Source organism: Chelonia mydas, chromosome 3, assembly GCF_015237465.2.
Source record: "Chelonia mydas isolate rCheMyd1 chromosome 3, rCheMyd1.pri.v2, whole genome shotgun sequence".
In the NCBI taxonomy this organism is placed as follows: domain Eukaryota; kingdom Metazoa; phylum Chordata; order Testudines; family Cheloniidae; genus Chelonia; species Chelonia mydas.
In genome coordinates, this window is record NC_057851.1 from 153,542,963 (window position 1) to 153,560,505 (window position 17,543).

A 17,543-nucleotide genomic window follows, 5' to 3' on the forward strand; every position below is an offset into this window, starting at 1 on the left:
TCCTTACCCCAGAGATAGTTGAATTCCACTGTGGGTTAATTATATGTATTTGAGATAGAGGCAGAGGTGAAAGTAAGCCTTTACGGCATACTGGTAAGAAAGTGGCCACTGGTACAGGCCAGTACACAGTTGATGTTAGAGGGATGCCTTTAAATCGCTGCTGGAGCCCGGGGCACATGGCTGGGCAGTGCTGAAGGGCTGGCTGGGGGAGTCTGGCCCCAGCCCCGACCCTTCTGCCTGAGGCCGCCTATCCCCCAACCCCTTGCCCAGGACCCCAGCCGTCCTGCGTACGTAAGTCCTTTAAGTTATTTTCAACCATGGATAGGAAAAATGGCATATTTAAGAATTTTCAGCCAAGATCTATATAAATGTGTCAGATTGACTTCCCGTCTACAAATAACAAGAGAAGGTTTCTCTCGCAAATCTTTAATCAAAAAATTATATAACCAGATTTATTAATCATAGGTGTACTTCTTAATACCTGCTGTTCACTTCAGTTAGGAGTATTAAGATTCCTTTTTGTGCTTTTATAATACACTGGGCTACAACAACCAACATTTTACCTATTGAATTCCAAAGCAGAACTAGTGAAGATGTTATCTCTAGTCAGGCAGCTGTTCAGCCTTTCTTTGCATTGATTTGAAAGGACAGAATTAGCAGATACATTTTAGTGCTCAAGAATTGAGGATGCTAAACACCTGGCAAGATTGGGCCATTAGTGACTGAGATTAAAACTGTTCAAGGTGAAAGAACATATTTTAGTAATGTGAAACATTTGGATGAGCTACAAAATAAAATGTATTAAAGAATTTTAATTACATATGTATACTGAATGTTTTCTCTTTGGTGTATAATAGATTTATAATCTCATCCTCTTAATAAGGCTCAAATGCTTTTTAATTCTTTTACTTTAAACTGTGTACTTGATACTGCTGACCTATTTGATCTGTACCGAAATTATAGATTATTACATCGTTAAATGTGCAATAAAGTAAGTCACTAGCACCAAACATGTAATCCAAAACATTTTACGAGTCATTTTTATAAGACTATAGTTACACATGCACTCAAAACAATATTTAAATACTTTCTCTGACCATTTGACATCTTACTCTTCCAATTTGCTAGTGCTATCTTCATTTTATTTATTGAAGTTTTTCTAAAACATTAGCACATAAGTTAGAATGTGCCCCCTAGCATTAGGCAGAATGACTAAGCAAAACTGAAGGCAAAGTGTTCAGTTATTCTTAAGTGTTCATTTATATGGGATTAATGATAGGCCTCAAAGCATAATAAAGGAAATATAGTGCTGCAGTTTTTCCAACATATTATAGCCAAATTTTTTGATAAAAACAGTTAGATTATCAAATATGAATCCCCCCCCCCCCATTTTGTCATGGGGGGAATGGTAGTCGGTATAGGGAGGGATTAACACAATAGAGGATGTGTGAAAGAAATGTAAACATTTGAGTAAATTTGATTGGTTTTGGTTATTCAATGAATTTTCTCAAATGGGTGTCTGTATTTGTTAAATGACTTAAGAACAAATAAGCATTATAACTTCTGTTTTAATACAGAACATTAGTTCATATCATGCCTTTGCATGCTAGTCATGTTGTGTTTATAATATTGTACCTCCTAGTCTAGCTGTGATAAATAATATATTGTGAGGCCTCTGAGTCAGACACTGGGAGTAATATCTTCTATCATGTCAGTGGAGAACTCATTGAGTTAAGGTCTATAAATAGCTTGGAAATCATCACCTCTGCATACAAGTATTTATAAAGAGGACAAGAACCACATGAGAAGAGAATAACTGTATAGCTTGTAGGTTCAATGAAAGTGTATAGGCCTCCCATTGTCCTTCAAAGAAGTAATGGACCACGGATTGACCGGCTCCTGTTGTGAGTACTCAAGAGTCTGATTAGTTTTCAGAAGAAACAGCATGTATGTTAGATGTTTTCTTAAGTGTTAAATGTCTTAAAGTTCTGTTATAGCTTTTGTTTATTACTTTCATGAGGTTAAGTTACTGACAGAAGTAAAGGCAGAACACAGAAGTCTAATTACGCTGCTGTACAGAGTAGTGTGTATACAGAGAATGGTTTTGATTTATGCCACTGCTAATGTTTTGGGAGTTTTTAGTTCATGGTGCTAGATTGGCTCATGTAACGAGAAGGTGATAATTTTTATTTCAGGTGGATTGGAAGATTTAGAAAGGGATATATTTTATTTTAAACTTAAAGCTTAACAGTATTGTTGAAAGCTCTTTAATTCAACCCTAATTATGACTAACCTCATTCTATAACTGAAAAGATTTGAATGGCATTAAGATGTTATATAAATTATTTAGCATGTTTTTCACATTTTGACGTGGTCAGTAGAATGCTATAAAACATTGCGATTTCTGTGCTGCATATCTTATTCAAATAGCACAAAACTCCCACTCCAGTTGCGGGAACCGTAGGGGGTATGGAGATATTAAAAGCCACATTTGTACCTTCCTAATGCAGGGCTGCTGTGGGGACAAAACTGCATAACTTAGGCAGCCAAAGTTGAGATGCTTATGGTCAGCTGCATCACCCAGAACCACTACAGAGGCATCTGCAACGGCCCTGCCCCATCACACCCCTTATGCCAAGGCTTGTGGAGATGGCCTTATAAGACAGCCTGTTACTAGTTACATCTGTGGCTTTTCCTGATTCTCTGTGCTGCATAGTGGAAGGGGGAGTACTTATGTGGGTAATAAGAGGGCAAAAAAAAAAAAGGAGGGAAGAGTGTAGGAAAGGAAAATGGGTAAGAGATGATACACCTAAATTTTCTCCATAATGAGTTTAAGAACTCCTCCTTCCATTTGTTTATAGAAAAGGGTCTGTCTTTCCTTTCATAGTAGAGCTTTTTTCAAGGAGGTTATTCCTATCATGTCTGGCTTTCTAAGACCTTGTCTACATTAGAAAGTTATACTGGCTAACCCTCCTAGTGTAGATGCAGTTTATTTTGGCACAAAGGACTTTTTTGCTGGTATAACTTCCATCTACACTAGGGCTTTGGCTGGCAAAGCTGTGTCAGTTAGGGCTGTGTTTTTTTTCCACACCCTTAACCAACATAGCTATGCTGGCAAAATGTCTTAAGTGTAGCCAAAATATAATGAATAGTAGCCTAAAATATAATGGAATAACTGTCTTCATTTAGGTCTAGTAAGCACAGTTTGATCAGATGATATGTGATAGAGATGTCAGGTAACGTGGGCGTGTTTAATAGACTGGAAAACATTATTTTAGTTGAATAGTGTCTTCCTTTCTTTAGAAGTGGAAAAAGAAGGTGGTGGAGAGAACTGAATTACCCCTTCAAGATTAGGCAGTCTTGTCTTGACTACACTTGCAACTTTTTTAATGTATAGTAGAGCCTCAGAGTTACGAACACCTCAGGAATTGAGGTTGTTTGTAACTCTGAAATGTTCATAACTGTGAACAAAAGTGTTATGGTTCTTTCAAATATTTACAACTGAACATTGACTTAATACAGCTTTGAAACTTTACTATGCAAAGGAAAAATGCTACTTTTAACTGTCTTAATTTAAATAAAACAAGCACAGAAACAATTTCTTTATCTTGTCAAATCTTTTTTAAACTTTTAGTAGTTTACAATTAACACGGTACTGTACTGTATTTTTTTTTTTTCCCCCTCCTCTGCTGCTACTTGATTGCATGCTTCCGGTTCCAAATGAGGTGTGTAGTTAACTGGTCAGTTCATAACTCTGGTATTCGTAACTATATGGTTTTACTATATAATAGTAGCTTCAGTTGCTGCAGTTAGCAAAAAGTACATTGCTATTTGAAGAGCAGATTTGAGAATTTATGTATTTTAGCTTTCATTATTTTCAATGTTTCTTGTTTGCAATCTTATTCTTACTGCAATCTCTTTAAATAGGGTTTCATGATTTTTAAATAAACAAAGTAGCTAGTTTGTAATCTGATGATGGTTATCTTTATTTTGTTTCTCTTTACATTTTCCTAGGCCCTTTTATGGAACTGGTTCTGTCATTCCTCACTACACGTGCTATAGAAGTAGGGCTGCCAACTGTCTGATCGCACAAATCCAAACATGCTTGACCCACCCCCTTCTCCACCTCTTCTCGCGGCCACGCCCCTGCCCTGCCCCTTCTCCAAGGACCCCCCCTTCACTCCATCTCCCCCGCCCCCTGTTACTCACTCTTCCCCCACCCTCACTCACTTTCACCAGGCTGTGGCAAGGGGTTGGGGTGCACCCTCTGGGCTGGGGGGTGGGGGCTCTGAGCTGGGGCAGGATGTTGGGTTATGGGAGGAGGTTCGAGGTGCAGGCTCTGGGAGGGCGTTTGGGTGCGGGAGGGGGCTCAGGGCAGGGGTTTGGGGTGCAGGAGAAGGTGCGGGCTCCGGCTGGGGAGTGATTACCTTGGGCAGCGCCCTGAAGCGGCGGAATGTCCCTGTGGCTCCTAGGCTCAGGGGCTGCCAGGCAGCTCCACGCGCTGCCCTTGCTTGCAGGCACTGCCCCCACAGCTCCCACTGGCTGTGGTTCCTGGCTAATGGGAGCTGCAGAGTCAGCGCTTGGGGTGGGCGCAGCGCGCAGAGACCCCCTGTGCCTAGGAGCCGGACATTCCGGCCGCTTCCAGGAGGCGCACGGAGCCAGGACGGGTAGGGAGCCTGCCTTAGCCCCGCTTCACCACCTACTGAGAGATTGAGGCCAATTCCATGAGACTCCCAGCCAATCCAGGAGCGTTGGCAACCCTATATAGAAGTCTCGTCTGGTAGTGATTTGTCCCGGATAAGATTGTTATGATGTTGGATTATTTTAAATTAGATCAGTTCTTTATCATTTGAAATTTCACTTGTGGAGGTTTTCTGTAATTTGATTTCTGCAAGGCAGAATGCTACAGAACCTGGTCCTGTTCACTTAAGTTGAAGAGAGTGATCAAGTTATCACAATCCAAGAAACCCAGAAGAAGCACATTTCTAGTGCACCCATCACTATGGTATATGGGCACCAAATTGAAAGCTGCCCAGTTGAGCTGCTATTTTTTTTTTAAAAAGACATTTTAAGGAAATATCATGGAACAAATATGTCAATTTGAGGATTTAATATGTGTTTAATACAGTCAGATTGACAATGGAATCGTTACATATAATGCTAACGTATTACAAAAGTAAATTTGTTACACAGCTGTTGAACATGGTTTTTATATTTAATCTCCTATGTTGAAATATTGTCATAACAGACTACACATTGAGGCGGTACTACCTGCGGAATTGAGGGAAGAGTGCAGGGGGAGCCCTTAAAGCACTGACACTCTGGAACTCCGCTCTCTTCCCTGTCTGTGCAACATAGTCCTTTAAATAGATAAACCAATTAAAAATTAAGGGCCAGATTCATCAGTACTCTTTGGCTGATTTCTGCTGCTTTGGTGTATTGCAGAATCTGTGTGGTGTGTTTTTAATTTAAGGTTGATACTACATATCTTCAAATATGACATGGTAGCATATACTACATATCTTCAAATATGACATGGTAGCATTCTCTCTGGGATTCTTGTCTGATGTTGCTGTACGAAATTTTAAATCATTTTTAAATTTGTCTGATAAACAACTTAAGGAGGAGTTAAGGTTGAGTGTCTTAACAGCATTTCCTCTATTAACATGTTTGGATTTATTCTAAGTGTAACCTTAAACTCTGAATTTCCTGAGTTTATAATGCTTGATTGGGGGAATTATTGCAACAGCCGGCAATTCATTTCATCCTTAAGTTACTCAGCCTTCATCTTAACTTATGTTTTCCTCTGGGAATATAATAATTTTTTTAGGGATCTGCAATGGTGCATGCAAGGAATAATCTGGAAAAGCAATAACCATTGGGGTGGTGTGAGGAGTACAAATCTGAGAATCCCCCTTTATTTTTTCTCTGAGTCTTGGATGTCCTTCGTTTCCATATAAGCCAATAGGCATTAGGGCCATCTTGGGGTCCCTGATGCTCTTCATACTATTATAGTTTTGTCTGTGATTGTTATTATTATTTTTACTGTTAGACCTTTGTCTATTCCCAAAAGGGACCTTGCACTGTTTCAACTTCCTGACTGGTTTATCCCAGGTACTTCTCCTTGTTCACAGAATCATAGAACTGGAAAGGCTCTCGAGGTCATCTAGTCCAGTCACTTGCACTCAAGGCAGGACTAAGTATTATCTAGGCCATCCATGACAGGTGTTTGTCCAACCTGGTCTTAAAAATCGTCAGTGATGGAGATCTAGGACAGAACACCTGACTCTGTATTGTGTGAGCTATTGTTAAGACTGACGGATGTCAGGCTTCAAACATTGTGCATTGTTTAATTCAAATGTCTGCAGTAGACCTGCCCACTAAATGCTTTATTTACTTCAGTGAGGTCATTCCTTGAGGCATTTTTCTGTCCGTGCAAGCTTCAGTTCTTGGGTCCAAAGTGTTAGAGAGCAGTGCTTGAAGCTGTTTTGTCATCTGCAGAAGGTTTTAAAACAACAAATGGGTGACAGAAATCATCCGTAATGGGTATCATTCATTTTACCTCTCTTCCTCCCCACAACACCCTTCCCGTCCCTCTTCAGGGACTCTTTTCACAAGAGTTTATTGCGACAAGAGATATATCACTTCCTCCATGTAGGACTCATAGAACCCGTACCTCAGCAAGTACGAGGCAAAGATTTTTACTCTCCTTACTTCCTAATACCCAAGAAAAAGGGGGGGTTGGAGACCCATACTGGACCTTGGAGCACTCAAGTTCGTCAATTATAAAAAATGCAGGATGGTCACTCTAGCAGCAGTTAGTCCAACTTTGGAACAGGGAGACTGGTTCTTGGTCCTGGATCTTCAGGATGCTCATTTCCATATTTCTAGGATGACCAGACATCCCGTTTTTAAATGGACAGTCCCGTGTTTAAGCCCTCCTGCAGGTGTCCCTACTTTTTCTTTAAAAAGGGCAAATTGTCCTGTATTTTCTGTCTCCCCCACAATCAGTACAGTCAGGTCCTGCTGCTGGCCAAATCCCTGCTCACCAGCCGCTTGCCCACCAGCAGTTGCCTTGGGAAGATGCAGCACCTGCTACCAGGAGAGGTGGGTCCGTCCCAGAGGCCAAGCCAGGCATGGAGGGTGGGGAGGGTCGATCAGTCAACACCACCACTCCCCACCACACCCCCTGTGTGAGAGAGCTGTATGGGAGTGTGCGTGTCACCTCTCCCCATGTGAACCCTAAAGATAAGAAGGAAAATAGATAAGAATCTAACTAGGCGGCATTTCTTTGGAATGGGCTCCGTCAGTTTATTTGTACGTTTGTACTGCATAGTTCTGATTGATTGCCGTTGAACTTGCTTGAATAAGAGTAATTTTGCCTGGGGTCCCGTATTGGGCATAGGAAAATATGGTCACCCTACTTCTCACAAAGATCTTCTGAGGCAAGAGGTGCAATCCCTCCTAACACTAGAGGAGATCAATCCTGTCCCACCAGACTTCATTGGAAAATGGTTCTGTTCCTGGTACTTCCTGTTCCTGAAGGAAAATGGGTGGTAGAGACCCATTCTGGGCCTAATGTCAGTGAACACCTCTGTCCACTCTCAGGGGTTCAGAATACTAAAATTCTAACAGAAATAATTCCCTCTCTGGATCCAGAAGATTGGTTTGTTTCCCTGGACCTTATTTTTATATCATCATGTATGCACCCCTTGCACAGACATTTCCTGTGTATTGTGGTATTCAGGGACCACAAACAGTATTGCATTCTATCCTTCGGCCTCTCCACTGCCCCTTCCACTACTTCCTCTAAGTGACCTATATCAGATAGTTAGTGTATGCTACTATAGAAAGGGAATAAGGGTCTAGATCCAGTCATTTATCTATAGTAGACAGTAATTTGGTCCATTCCACCCCTGGAAGGTATTGTTTATTCCAGTGAATTTTAGTCAAAACAAAAAGCTAAACTGAAAACCTCAAACACATTCTAGCAGATAGGAAAGAGTCCTATCTAGGGGGGAGGGATAGCTCAGTGGTTTGAGCATTGGCCTGCTAAACCCAGGGTTGTGAGTTCAATCCTTGAGGGGGCCATTTAGGGATCTGGGGCAAAAATTGGGGATTGGTCCTGCTTCAAGCAGGGGGTTGGACTAGATGACCTCCTGAGGTCCCTTCCAACCCTAACCTTCTCTGATTCTAAGAACATATCTACATGTTTAACTTGTATCTCTTTTGTGATGCACCAAGATACCAGTACACCATCTTGACTTTTCAGTGCTAATCAGATATTAGTTTTCTAGTAAACCCACATTTTAAAATGTAATTAGAATAATTGTGTCCTAATGATGCTGTAATTAACTTTTGGCTGTAATATAGCATTTGTGGCACAGTTTTAACATTTTTGTAATATTTCAACCAGAGTAGAATGTCCTAAGAGAATAACTAAATTATTATTAAGTAGTTATTTAATAGTGACATGAATGGTCTGATTTAATAATTATTACAGAGGGGGAAAAATACATGTCTGTCTTCCCTGGAAATGTAGATTAGAATTTCCCCCAAGTCAAAAGAAACTAGGTAGGAACAACAGCAATTGTTACAGTAGTTTGTGTGGCCTTGGGAAACTAATATGTTTTAGAGTATGACTTGAGGCCTGGTCCCTTAGACACAGAAAAGAAAACGGTGAAATAGTCTGGGAGCATAATATAGTAAAATCTCATTCCATGGGCAGGTTAGTAAGAGAAAAGTAAGGAAGGTATCATTTGATTAATAAAAATCAACAGAATCATAATTTCAGCCGTGTCACCCTCTGCAGTGTGGCGGTGGGAACTCACTGCCCCCCTCCACCCGTGGCTCCCAGCTCCAGGTCCTATGATTGGTGGAAATTTTGATAATAGTGTTGTTAGAAATAGGCTAAGCTAGGGATCATTCAAAAGCCCTTTCTCCCACAAACAGTGATACCAAACATGACAAACCAAGTGTGTAGATATATATTTGAGAAAATGTTTAAAACGCAACTTTTAAAAATTATACTTCAACATAGGATGCATTGCTTACATAAAAATGACACTCACCTTGGATAATCATGGGGAAATTAGCCTTGATGTGTAGGGCTGAAAACATTTATTCATCAAAGTCATTATCAGTGTCATCTCTGCTAGGGAACCACCACTAGACACGTTGTCACACTGATCTTCATCCATGCTGCACTCACATATCTCCATACAAGGCAGGCTGCTGGCCAATCATTTGCAGGGTGGTTTTGCATACAAGCATTTGATTAGCTGAAGGATTGATTCTGGAGCAGGTAATATTTCACACACAACTGGTGTGATCAGTCCATCCTCCAAGACTGATAGAGGACAGTAGTTTTGGATGTGCTTGCTCATCCCAGACCCATTCCATTGCTTGATAATTTGCCCTCTCACTAGCAGGTATAAATGCACTCTTTGTCAATGGCAATTTTTTTCCATTTGTCAGCTTCCTGGAAAATGTCCTCCAGTATAACTCTGCAAGTGTTGTAATGTTGGTCTTCAAATGGTAAACTTGGCATATGGACTCCTCTAGTGCATTTATGACTTCATCAGTGACTGTCTCAGCCATTCTGGGCCTCTTTAGATTGAGGGACAGAGTCTTCAAAGACTGAATCAAATGGCTTCCAGTAAGATCATTTGGTCTTTCCATCCAATCTTCCAGTAGTATCACATCTTGAAAAGGTATGGAAACCTGGCAGTGCGGTGGCTTTTGATGATCTGAGTGATAGGAACACATCTCAGAGAGATATGGCAAGTCTATTACCCAGCTGCAGGCATAAAAACAGAATCTTGTGGAAATCTTGGATAGAGTCTTTCGGAGAGCACTGCATAAATCCAGAGTTCAGTAGCATCTCCCTAGCACTGATGGCATTGGCATGCAAGATAATTTTAGTGTCCACTTCCTCATGAGTACTACGAAGAAACTCCATTGAACAGTGCAAGGCAGCAGCTTCGTTAGTCCATGCAATGACAGAATTCTTCAGATAACCCTTTGCATGTTGAAGCATTTTTCCTGAAAAGTATGTGGTTAACTTGTCCTTTGTGCAAGTATCAGACAAGTATGGAGATATTTGTGGAGTCAGTTATTTTGGTTTGGACAAGTACAATACAGGTGAGCCACATCATATGCGCATTTAATTTACGCAAATTCAACTATATGTGCTCAGCAAAAAAAGAAAAATAACAAGATACTGGAAATAGTGTGAGTGATTCCGCCCACCATTCCACTCAATGAACGTATGCCCCGGAGTGAGCAAGAGATGGGAGACATGAATCTGCTGTTCCCTCAGTTGGTCTCAGTTCCCGCATGCCTCTCATAGTGTGAGCATCTCGCCACGCTGAGTGTGATTCTAGTGTTTAAAGATACTGTACATATTTTTCATGTAACTTGGCCCCTAAACGCAAGCCAACTACTTCATCTGGTGCTCAACCAAAGAAACAGCGATCTGTTCGAACGCTGGAGGAAAAACTGGCTGTGTTGGACTTACTGAGAGACGGTATGTTGGTCTCTAGCATGGCGCGTAAATATAGCCGCAACGAATCTAGCATCCTTGCCATCAAGATTCGAGAGAGAGAAGTTCATCAAGCCGTGGCATCAGGTGCTCCAATAACTGCTAAGGTGACGAGCCAAGTGCATGATAAGACTTTAGTGAAGACTGAAAAGGCATTAAACTTATGGCTGGAAGACATGAACCGTAAACATGTGCCTATCGATGGCAACACATTGCAATAAAAGGCTCTTAGCCTCTATGCGCTGTTCAAACCTCCTGCCGAAGAGGGACAGCCTTCTGATGAGAAGGAATTCAAAGCCAGCCAAGGTTGGCTTAACAGTTTTAGGAACTGCTTCAACCTCAAAAACGTGCAGATTACTGGTGAAGCTGCATCTGCCAATGAAGAGGCAGCAAAAGCCTACCCCAAACAATTAAAGAAAATCATAGAAGAAAAGGGATATCTTCTGGAACAAGTTTTTAATGCTGACGAGACTGGGCTCTTCTGGGGGGGGGGGGAAAGCCCAACCGCACTTACACTTCGAAATCAGAAAGACAAGCCCCTGGCTTCAAAGCAGCTAAAGACCATGTGACTGTGTTGTTTTGTGGCAATGCGGCTGGGCATTTAATAAAGCTGGGCTTGCTCTACAGGGCTGCAAATCCCCGTGCCCTAAAAGGCAAGAACAAAAATCTCCTTTCTGTGTTCTGGCAATCAAATAAAAAGGCTTTGGTAACGGCAGCATTATTTCTGGATTGGTTCCACAAGTCTTTCATTCTGGAGGTCAAGCGGTACCTCAAAGAGAAAGGAGTTGACTTTAAAGGGTTGCTGATCATAGACAATACTCCTGGCCACCCTGCAGTTTGCGCATAATAACGTTGAAGTCGTCCGTCCCCCCCACATACCACCTCCAGCCTGTCGACCAAGGTGTGATTCGCTGTTTCAAGGCCACGTATACGAGGCTTACTTTCTCACAGATACATAGCGCTATGGATGCTGATCCCAATCGTAGGCCATGTCTACGCTACCCGCCGGATTGGCAGGTAGTGATCGATCTATCGGGGATCGATTTATCGCGCCTGGTGTAGACACGATAAATCGATCCCTGATCGCTCTGCCGTCGACTCCGGAACTCCACCATGGCGAGAGGCGGAAGCAGAGTCAACGGGGGAGCGGCCACCGTCGATCCCGTGCCGCGAGGACGCAAAGTAAGTGATTCTAAGTCGATCTAAGATACGTTGACTTCAGCTACGCTATTCTCGTAGTTGAAGTTGCATATCTTAGATTGACCCCCCACCCCCACCCCGTGTAGACCAGGCCTTAATGTGATGGAGTGTTGGAAGTCCTTCAACATTGCTGATTGCATCACGTATATTAAACAGGCAATGGATGCAGTCAAGCCTGAAACAGTCAATGGATGTTGGCGAAACCTATGGAAAGTATGTGTGAATGATTTTAAGGGTTTCCTGACTGTTGACAAAGAAGTGAAACGCATTGTTCAGGTGGCCAGGCAAGTGGGTGGTGATGGCTTCGTTGACATCCTTGAGGAAGAAATTGAAGAAGTAATTGAGAGCCATAGAGAAACATTAACTAACAAAAAGTTAGAGGAACTGATAAAATCGTCTACAGAAGACGAAGATGACGACAACAAACAGGAAGAGCCAGCAAGTTGGAATCTTCATAAATTTGCTGAATTGTTCCAAGCAGCGAAACACTTGAATGATTTAATTTCTGAATACGATCCCTCTATGGAACAAAGCCTCAAAATCAAACCTAGTATTACGGATGATTTGAGACCGTATCAAGAAATGTTTGAGCAGCTCGAGACAACAGCGACAGTTGCCGATCACTATGTTTTTCAAGGAAAAACAACCAGCAGCAGATGAGCCTATGCAATCAATTTCTCGAGCTGAACCAGAGCCAACCACTTTGTCTACGACTCGCTCTCCGTCACCCAAGCTCTCCATCACCTCCGTCTCCTGGATCGACATCAAGCCCTGATGACCCCCTGTAATTACCCCCCTGTAATTAAAAATACAGTACTGTAAAATTCTATTTTGCATATGTGCTCTTTATTATGTACTGTACATTACTGTATACATTATACATATTACTGTACAGGATTGTATACATAAAACCATGTACAGTATACTGTACTTTATGGGCTATTTAAGGGATTTTCAAGGGTAATTTGACTATATGCAATTTTCGCCTTACGCGCTAACTTTAGAACCTAACCCCCGCATAAGATGCAACTCCACTGTACCATGAGTCTCTTCTCTCTGGCAATATTTTTAATCAATTCCTTTGCATATGTGTCAAACACAAGGTGGAATTAGTCATATATTCAGTATTTTCTCTGTAGCCTCATCATGAACTGTTCAGCCATATCTCAGCAGGAGTTAATAGTTTCTGGTTTGTCAAGAGTTTGTACCTCAGCCATACCATCTGTGATTGCTATGCTGAAAGGCTTATGCAGGCATAAGGTACTGGTCATGTTGCCAGTAGATGCTGGTGTAGGAAGATCATGCAAGATGTACATTAGATTGTTTGTTTGTTTTTTTGCCTGGCACATTTGAACTGTTCCATTTAATTCAAACATCAGTTGTGGTGCCACAAAGCACTTGTACTCTCCCGAAGTCTCTCATAGTTCAACATCACTCTGAGGTCTGGACGTGACGAGGAGATGAGCAAAAAATGACCTGTCTGAGACTAGCTCTGTAATAGTTCTTGCCATTTTCACTCTGACTTGTTTTCATTCAAGTACAGTTTTAGTCTGTTCTTCTTGATTGGAGCCCATAGATTGACAGAGCCTTGGATAATTCTGTAGTGTTCGAAGGCGCCATATAAGTCATAACCCAGAGTATCCATTGACTGACATCTTTAGCTAGCTCGTCACTGAAGACTGCTTCTGTCTTTATATTAATGAGTTCCAGTCCATCATACGTGAATAGGTTGCCAGTTAGAGTAAGCCCCTTCTTAACATTTAACAGCACCTAATGAGCCTAGATGGTGCTTGGTTACTTCTGGAGAAGTCATCCTAGACATGCTTAATGTTTCATTCAAAATTCGATGGAGTTCTGAGGTTGTCAGGAAAAACCTGTAAAGAACAGTAAGGTGCTGTTATGCCCACCAACATTCCCCTCACCCCCCCCCGCCCCCCGAGTTTCATTGCTCTGTTTTTATGTTCTAGGGCTTTATCTGCACCAACTGCACAGAAGGGAGCTTTTAACAATCTAGTTTCCTTTTTGAAATTCCTCCCATATGTCAGGGTCAGACTTTTCTACACCTCTTATTTCAATGAGGTACCAGGCTGTCATTGCAGCATAGTTGGTTAAATTGACGGCAAAAAGGGTATTTCAGAAAGTGTTCTAGTGCTGCGAGGTGCAAATTCCAATTAGCAGTCCTGACTGATCAAATAAAGAACAGCAAAGACTCAACCATCTTAATGTATCACCGCACCATGGCTGATTCATCTTCATCAAATTTCAGTCTGGAGCACCTCAAGCAATCCCTGCCTTCTAATCTTAATAGTGTGGAATTTTAGTCCCATCATAAGTCATCTTATTTGTGTGTCTCAGTGTGCTATTGTAATGCTTTCTTAAATATATGATTGAAATCCAAGGCTTTTTGTCTTATTAGATTCTAATAGGAAATTTTCATTAATCTGTTTTTGTTTTATAAAAACATGGTCCAGCATTCAAGGATCTGAACAAATATGGACACATAACTTAACTAAGAGCTCGGAAAAATTTAGCCAGCAAACAAAGTTAATTTATTGTAAAATGGAACACAGAGTGCAGTCGTTAAGGACTTGTCTTAACCAGGAAAAAGGTGTGTTAGCTGCCACTCATTCTCATTCTAAAACTAATGTGGGCAAGACAAGCTGTACATAAGCATATGTAAAACATCAGGTATTACTATAGATTTAGCACATGCTAGCCAACATGTTCTAAAAACCACCTTTTTATCTTAGTCAAGACCTTTTACAACAGGAGCCTTAGGCAAATGAGCTCACAAAAAACTTCAATGACAAAGCAGATTTGCACATATTTTGTTACTTTATAGTACTCATGCATCTTTTCTCCAGTTTAACCTTTCCCTTGTTTTCTCTATTGCAGACAGTTGCAAGAGCAACAACGGCAGAAGGAGCTTGAACGGGAGAGGCTGGATCGTGAGAGAATGGAACGGGAGAGGCTGGAGAGAGAGAGACTAGAAAGGGAAAGACTTGAGAGAGAGCGACTAGAACAGGAGCAGTTGGAGAGAGAGCGGCAAGAAAGGGAGCGGCAAGAACGCCTAGAAAGGGAGAGACAAGAAAGGGAGAGGCAAGATCGAGAGAGACTTGAACGACTTGAACGGGAAAGACAAGAAAGAGAACGTCAGGAACAATTAGAAAGGGAACAACTGGAGTGGGAGAGAGAGAGAAGAATTTCAAATGCTGGTAAGAATTTCAAAACTGAATGTATTCAAGTACTGGCTTGATTGTTTGTGTTTGGTCAATGGAGTGGGACAGGGCAGAGTTGACAGTAAGTATTTATGTGAAGACAAAAAAAACTGTTTCTCAATTGCATATTTCTTGATTTTTCTAGGATTAGCTTCTTTTTTTTTTAACTATAATAATTCTGGATGCCTGACCTCAGGAGAACATCCTTTTCTCTAGAATTGTCATAATTTCCAATAACTGAAATAAAATGGGTAAATGGTGCTTATTGTTCACTGTATTTTCTAATTGCACAAAAGGTTTTTGAATTTGTTGGCACCCGAAGACATGACCATTTGAAGATTAAAGTTTCTAAGTACTTTCTAGTCTACTTTGATCAATTAAGCAAGACCATATACGTTTTTATGTATTCTGATAATGACACCATTGGCTTAAGAGAATCTGTACTCTGTAAGTGTGCACATGCATAAGCCAGCTTGGTAACATTGCAAGGCAGATATCTCACCAAGAGTCTTATTTCTTATTTATCAATTAATATTGTATTAAGATATCAGTTTTTCATGTATCAGTAGATATAACCTGTAGTAAACTATCTGCAACAAGCTAGGATCCAAAAATAAACCAGGATCTAACTTTGTTTTCTGATGTAATAAGACATATAGTTAAGCATTTCTTAATTAATTACTTAACTTAGTGCATGTGAGAAATCAACTGCTGTTGAAACTAAACCATCTAATGTAAAACAAATTGCTTGAGAAGAAAGTATTGGTTTTTTGTGTTACGCTTTGAATATTTTTACTCGTGTGGAGTGATCTCCCTATTCTGGGGAGGGGAAGAATCAGGTTTACTTACTGCCTATATGTTAGTTTTATTGGTGAAATTTAAATGAATGTTAAGATCACTACACTTGAGTTGCAACCAACCAAAGATAAAGCTGATATGGAAGGACCAGTTAATAAATCGTGTTGCCTGATCCATTTCACTAATGGAATTTGAGACCTTATGCCATATTTCTTTAGATTTCCAGAATGTGCTTGTAAATTCAAATGTTGGCACAAAAATAGTTGATGAAATCAAAAGTAGATTTTTATAGTATGTAAAAACTTTCCTAACAGTATTTTCACTTGTGCCTAATCCTCTGGTACTAACTATAGTCTACATTTATACATTTTGTTTGAATGCTGATTTTGTTGCTTCATTAGCTCCCTTTTTCTCTCTCTCCTTTTTTATCCTGCCTTTGCTGCTGCTTTCCATCTTCTGTCCAGCTTCATCTTTCGACAACTCCCTGTTTAGCACACCACTTCCTGAATACTCCAGTTGCCAGCCTCCTTCAGCACCTCCTCCATCATATGCAAAAGCAATATCAGCACCAGGGTCAGATTCCACTCCGGATTACGCTGTAGTGACCTCTGTACCACCGACTTCCACTCCCCCTACACCGCCACTAAGGCATTCCGCATCACGTTTTGCTACATCTTTAGGCTCAGCCTTCCACCCTGTTCTTCCCCATTATGCTACAGTTCCTCGTCCTCTGAACAAAAATTCTCGGCCACCTTCTCCTGTGAATGCCCCAACTTCCTTGCCCCCAAATTCAAAGTCCGTTGTCTGGTCTGCTCCCAGTTTTGCACCACTTCCCCCATCTCCTCCAGTAATGATCAGCAGCCCACCGGGCAAAGCTACTGGTCCAAGACCTGTCCTGCCAATTTCTGCTTCTAGTTCTGTGTCCCAAATGCCCCAGTCTCCTCCTCCTCCCAATGGGCTTCCTGAGTCTGTAACTTACTCAGTTCCTTCACCTTCTACCTCAGGTCCAACGCCGCTGCCGCCGCCGCCACCACCTCCACCACCACTGCCTTCCTTTCCACCTGTCTCACTCTCTGGACCTCAAACTTCGCCTTCTCCTAGCTCCCCTAATGCCTCAACTCCCTCATCCAAGCCTAGTGTTCTCCCTTCTCCCTCTGCAGCTACCCCTGCCTCTGTTGAGAACTCTCTAAACTCTGTGCTGGGAGACTCCTCTGCTTCTGAGCCAGTCTTGCAGGCAGCCTCTCAGCTGATTGAACCTCCGACCCAGCAGGGTAAGGCTTTCTGTTATTGCTACTAATTAACTAATCAGGAATGGACCCAAAACCAATTTACATCAAAACCTTTAAGTGTCTTGACTTAATAAAACACTTTTGAACATAGCAGTGATCTTAATACTGCAACAAAATACAGTTTTTGAAGGGATGATCGGGGATATTATAAAGCTCTGAAAAGAAGAGTTGGGATAATATGCTCTGTGAAAGATATAAAATACATATCTAGAATTGTTGGGTCTTATTTTTCAAGAATCAGTTGAGTCGTGATTATTTGATGAATTCTGCATCATTAGTTTATTTAGAATTCTCTAAAACTAGGTAGTAGTAGTAAATTCCTAATTGCAGTGTGAATCAAGGAGCATATGATGGAGCTTTGAATGTGTGAATTGGTCTTAGTGAAAAGTAATCCGAACCATTTACTGATACTTATGAGGTAGTTCAAGTTTTAGCTATATGTATGTAATTACTACAAGATATATCTGGACTGTGTGAATTTGTGAATACACACGC

At 41.2% G+C, this 17,543-nt stretch overlaps 1 protein-coding gene across 23 annotated transcripts in view; it reads left to right on the forward strand.

The window, feature by feature from the left end:
• The window catches only part of ENAH (ENAH actin regulator), a 172,095-nt gene that overhangs the window by 127,312 nt on the left and 27,240 nt on the right, over positions 1-17,543 (forward strand). For 12 of the 23 annotated variants that reach the window (XM_037895638.2, XM_043543573.1, XM_043543574.1 and 9 more), the window contains 2 exons: positions 14,639-14,958; positions 16,224-17,030. In XM_037895638.2, the coding sequence (XP_037751566.1) occupies positions 14,639-14,958; positions 16,224-17,030 (1,127 nt within the window). The remainder of the gene's footprint in view (positions 1-14,638; positions 14,959-16,223; positions 17,031-17,543) is intronic. The other 11 variants (XM_037895644.2, XM_043543582.1, XM_043543584.1 and 8 more) reach the window with 3 other exon arrangements.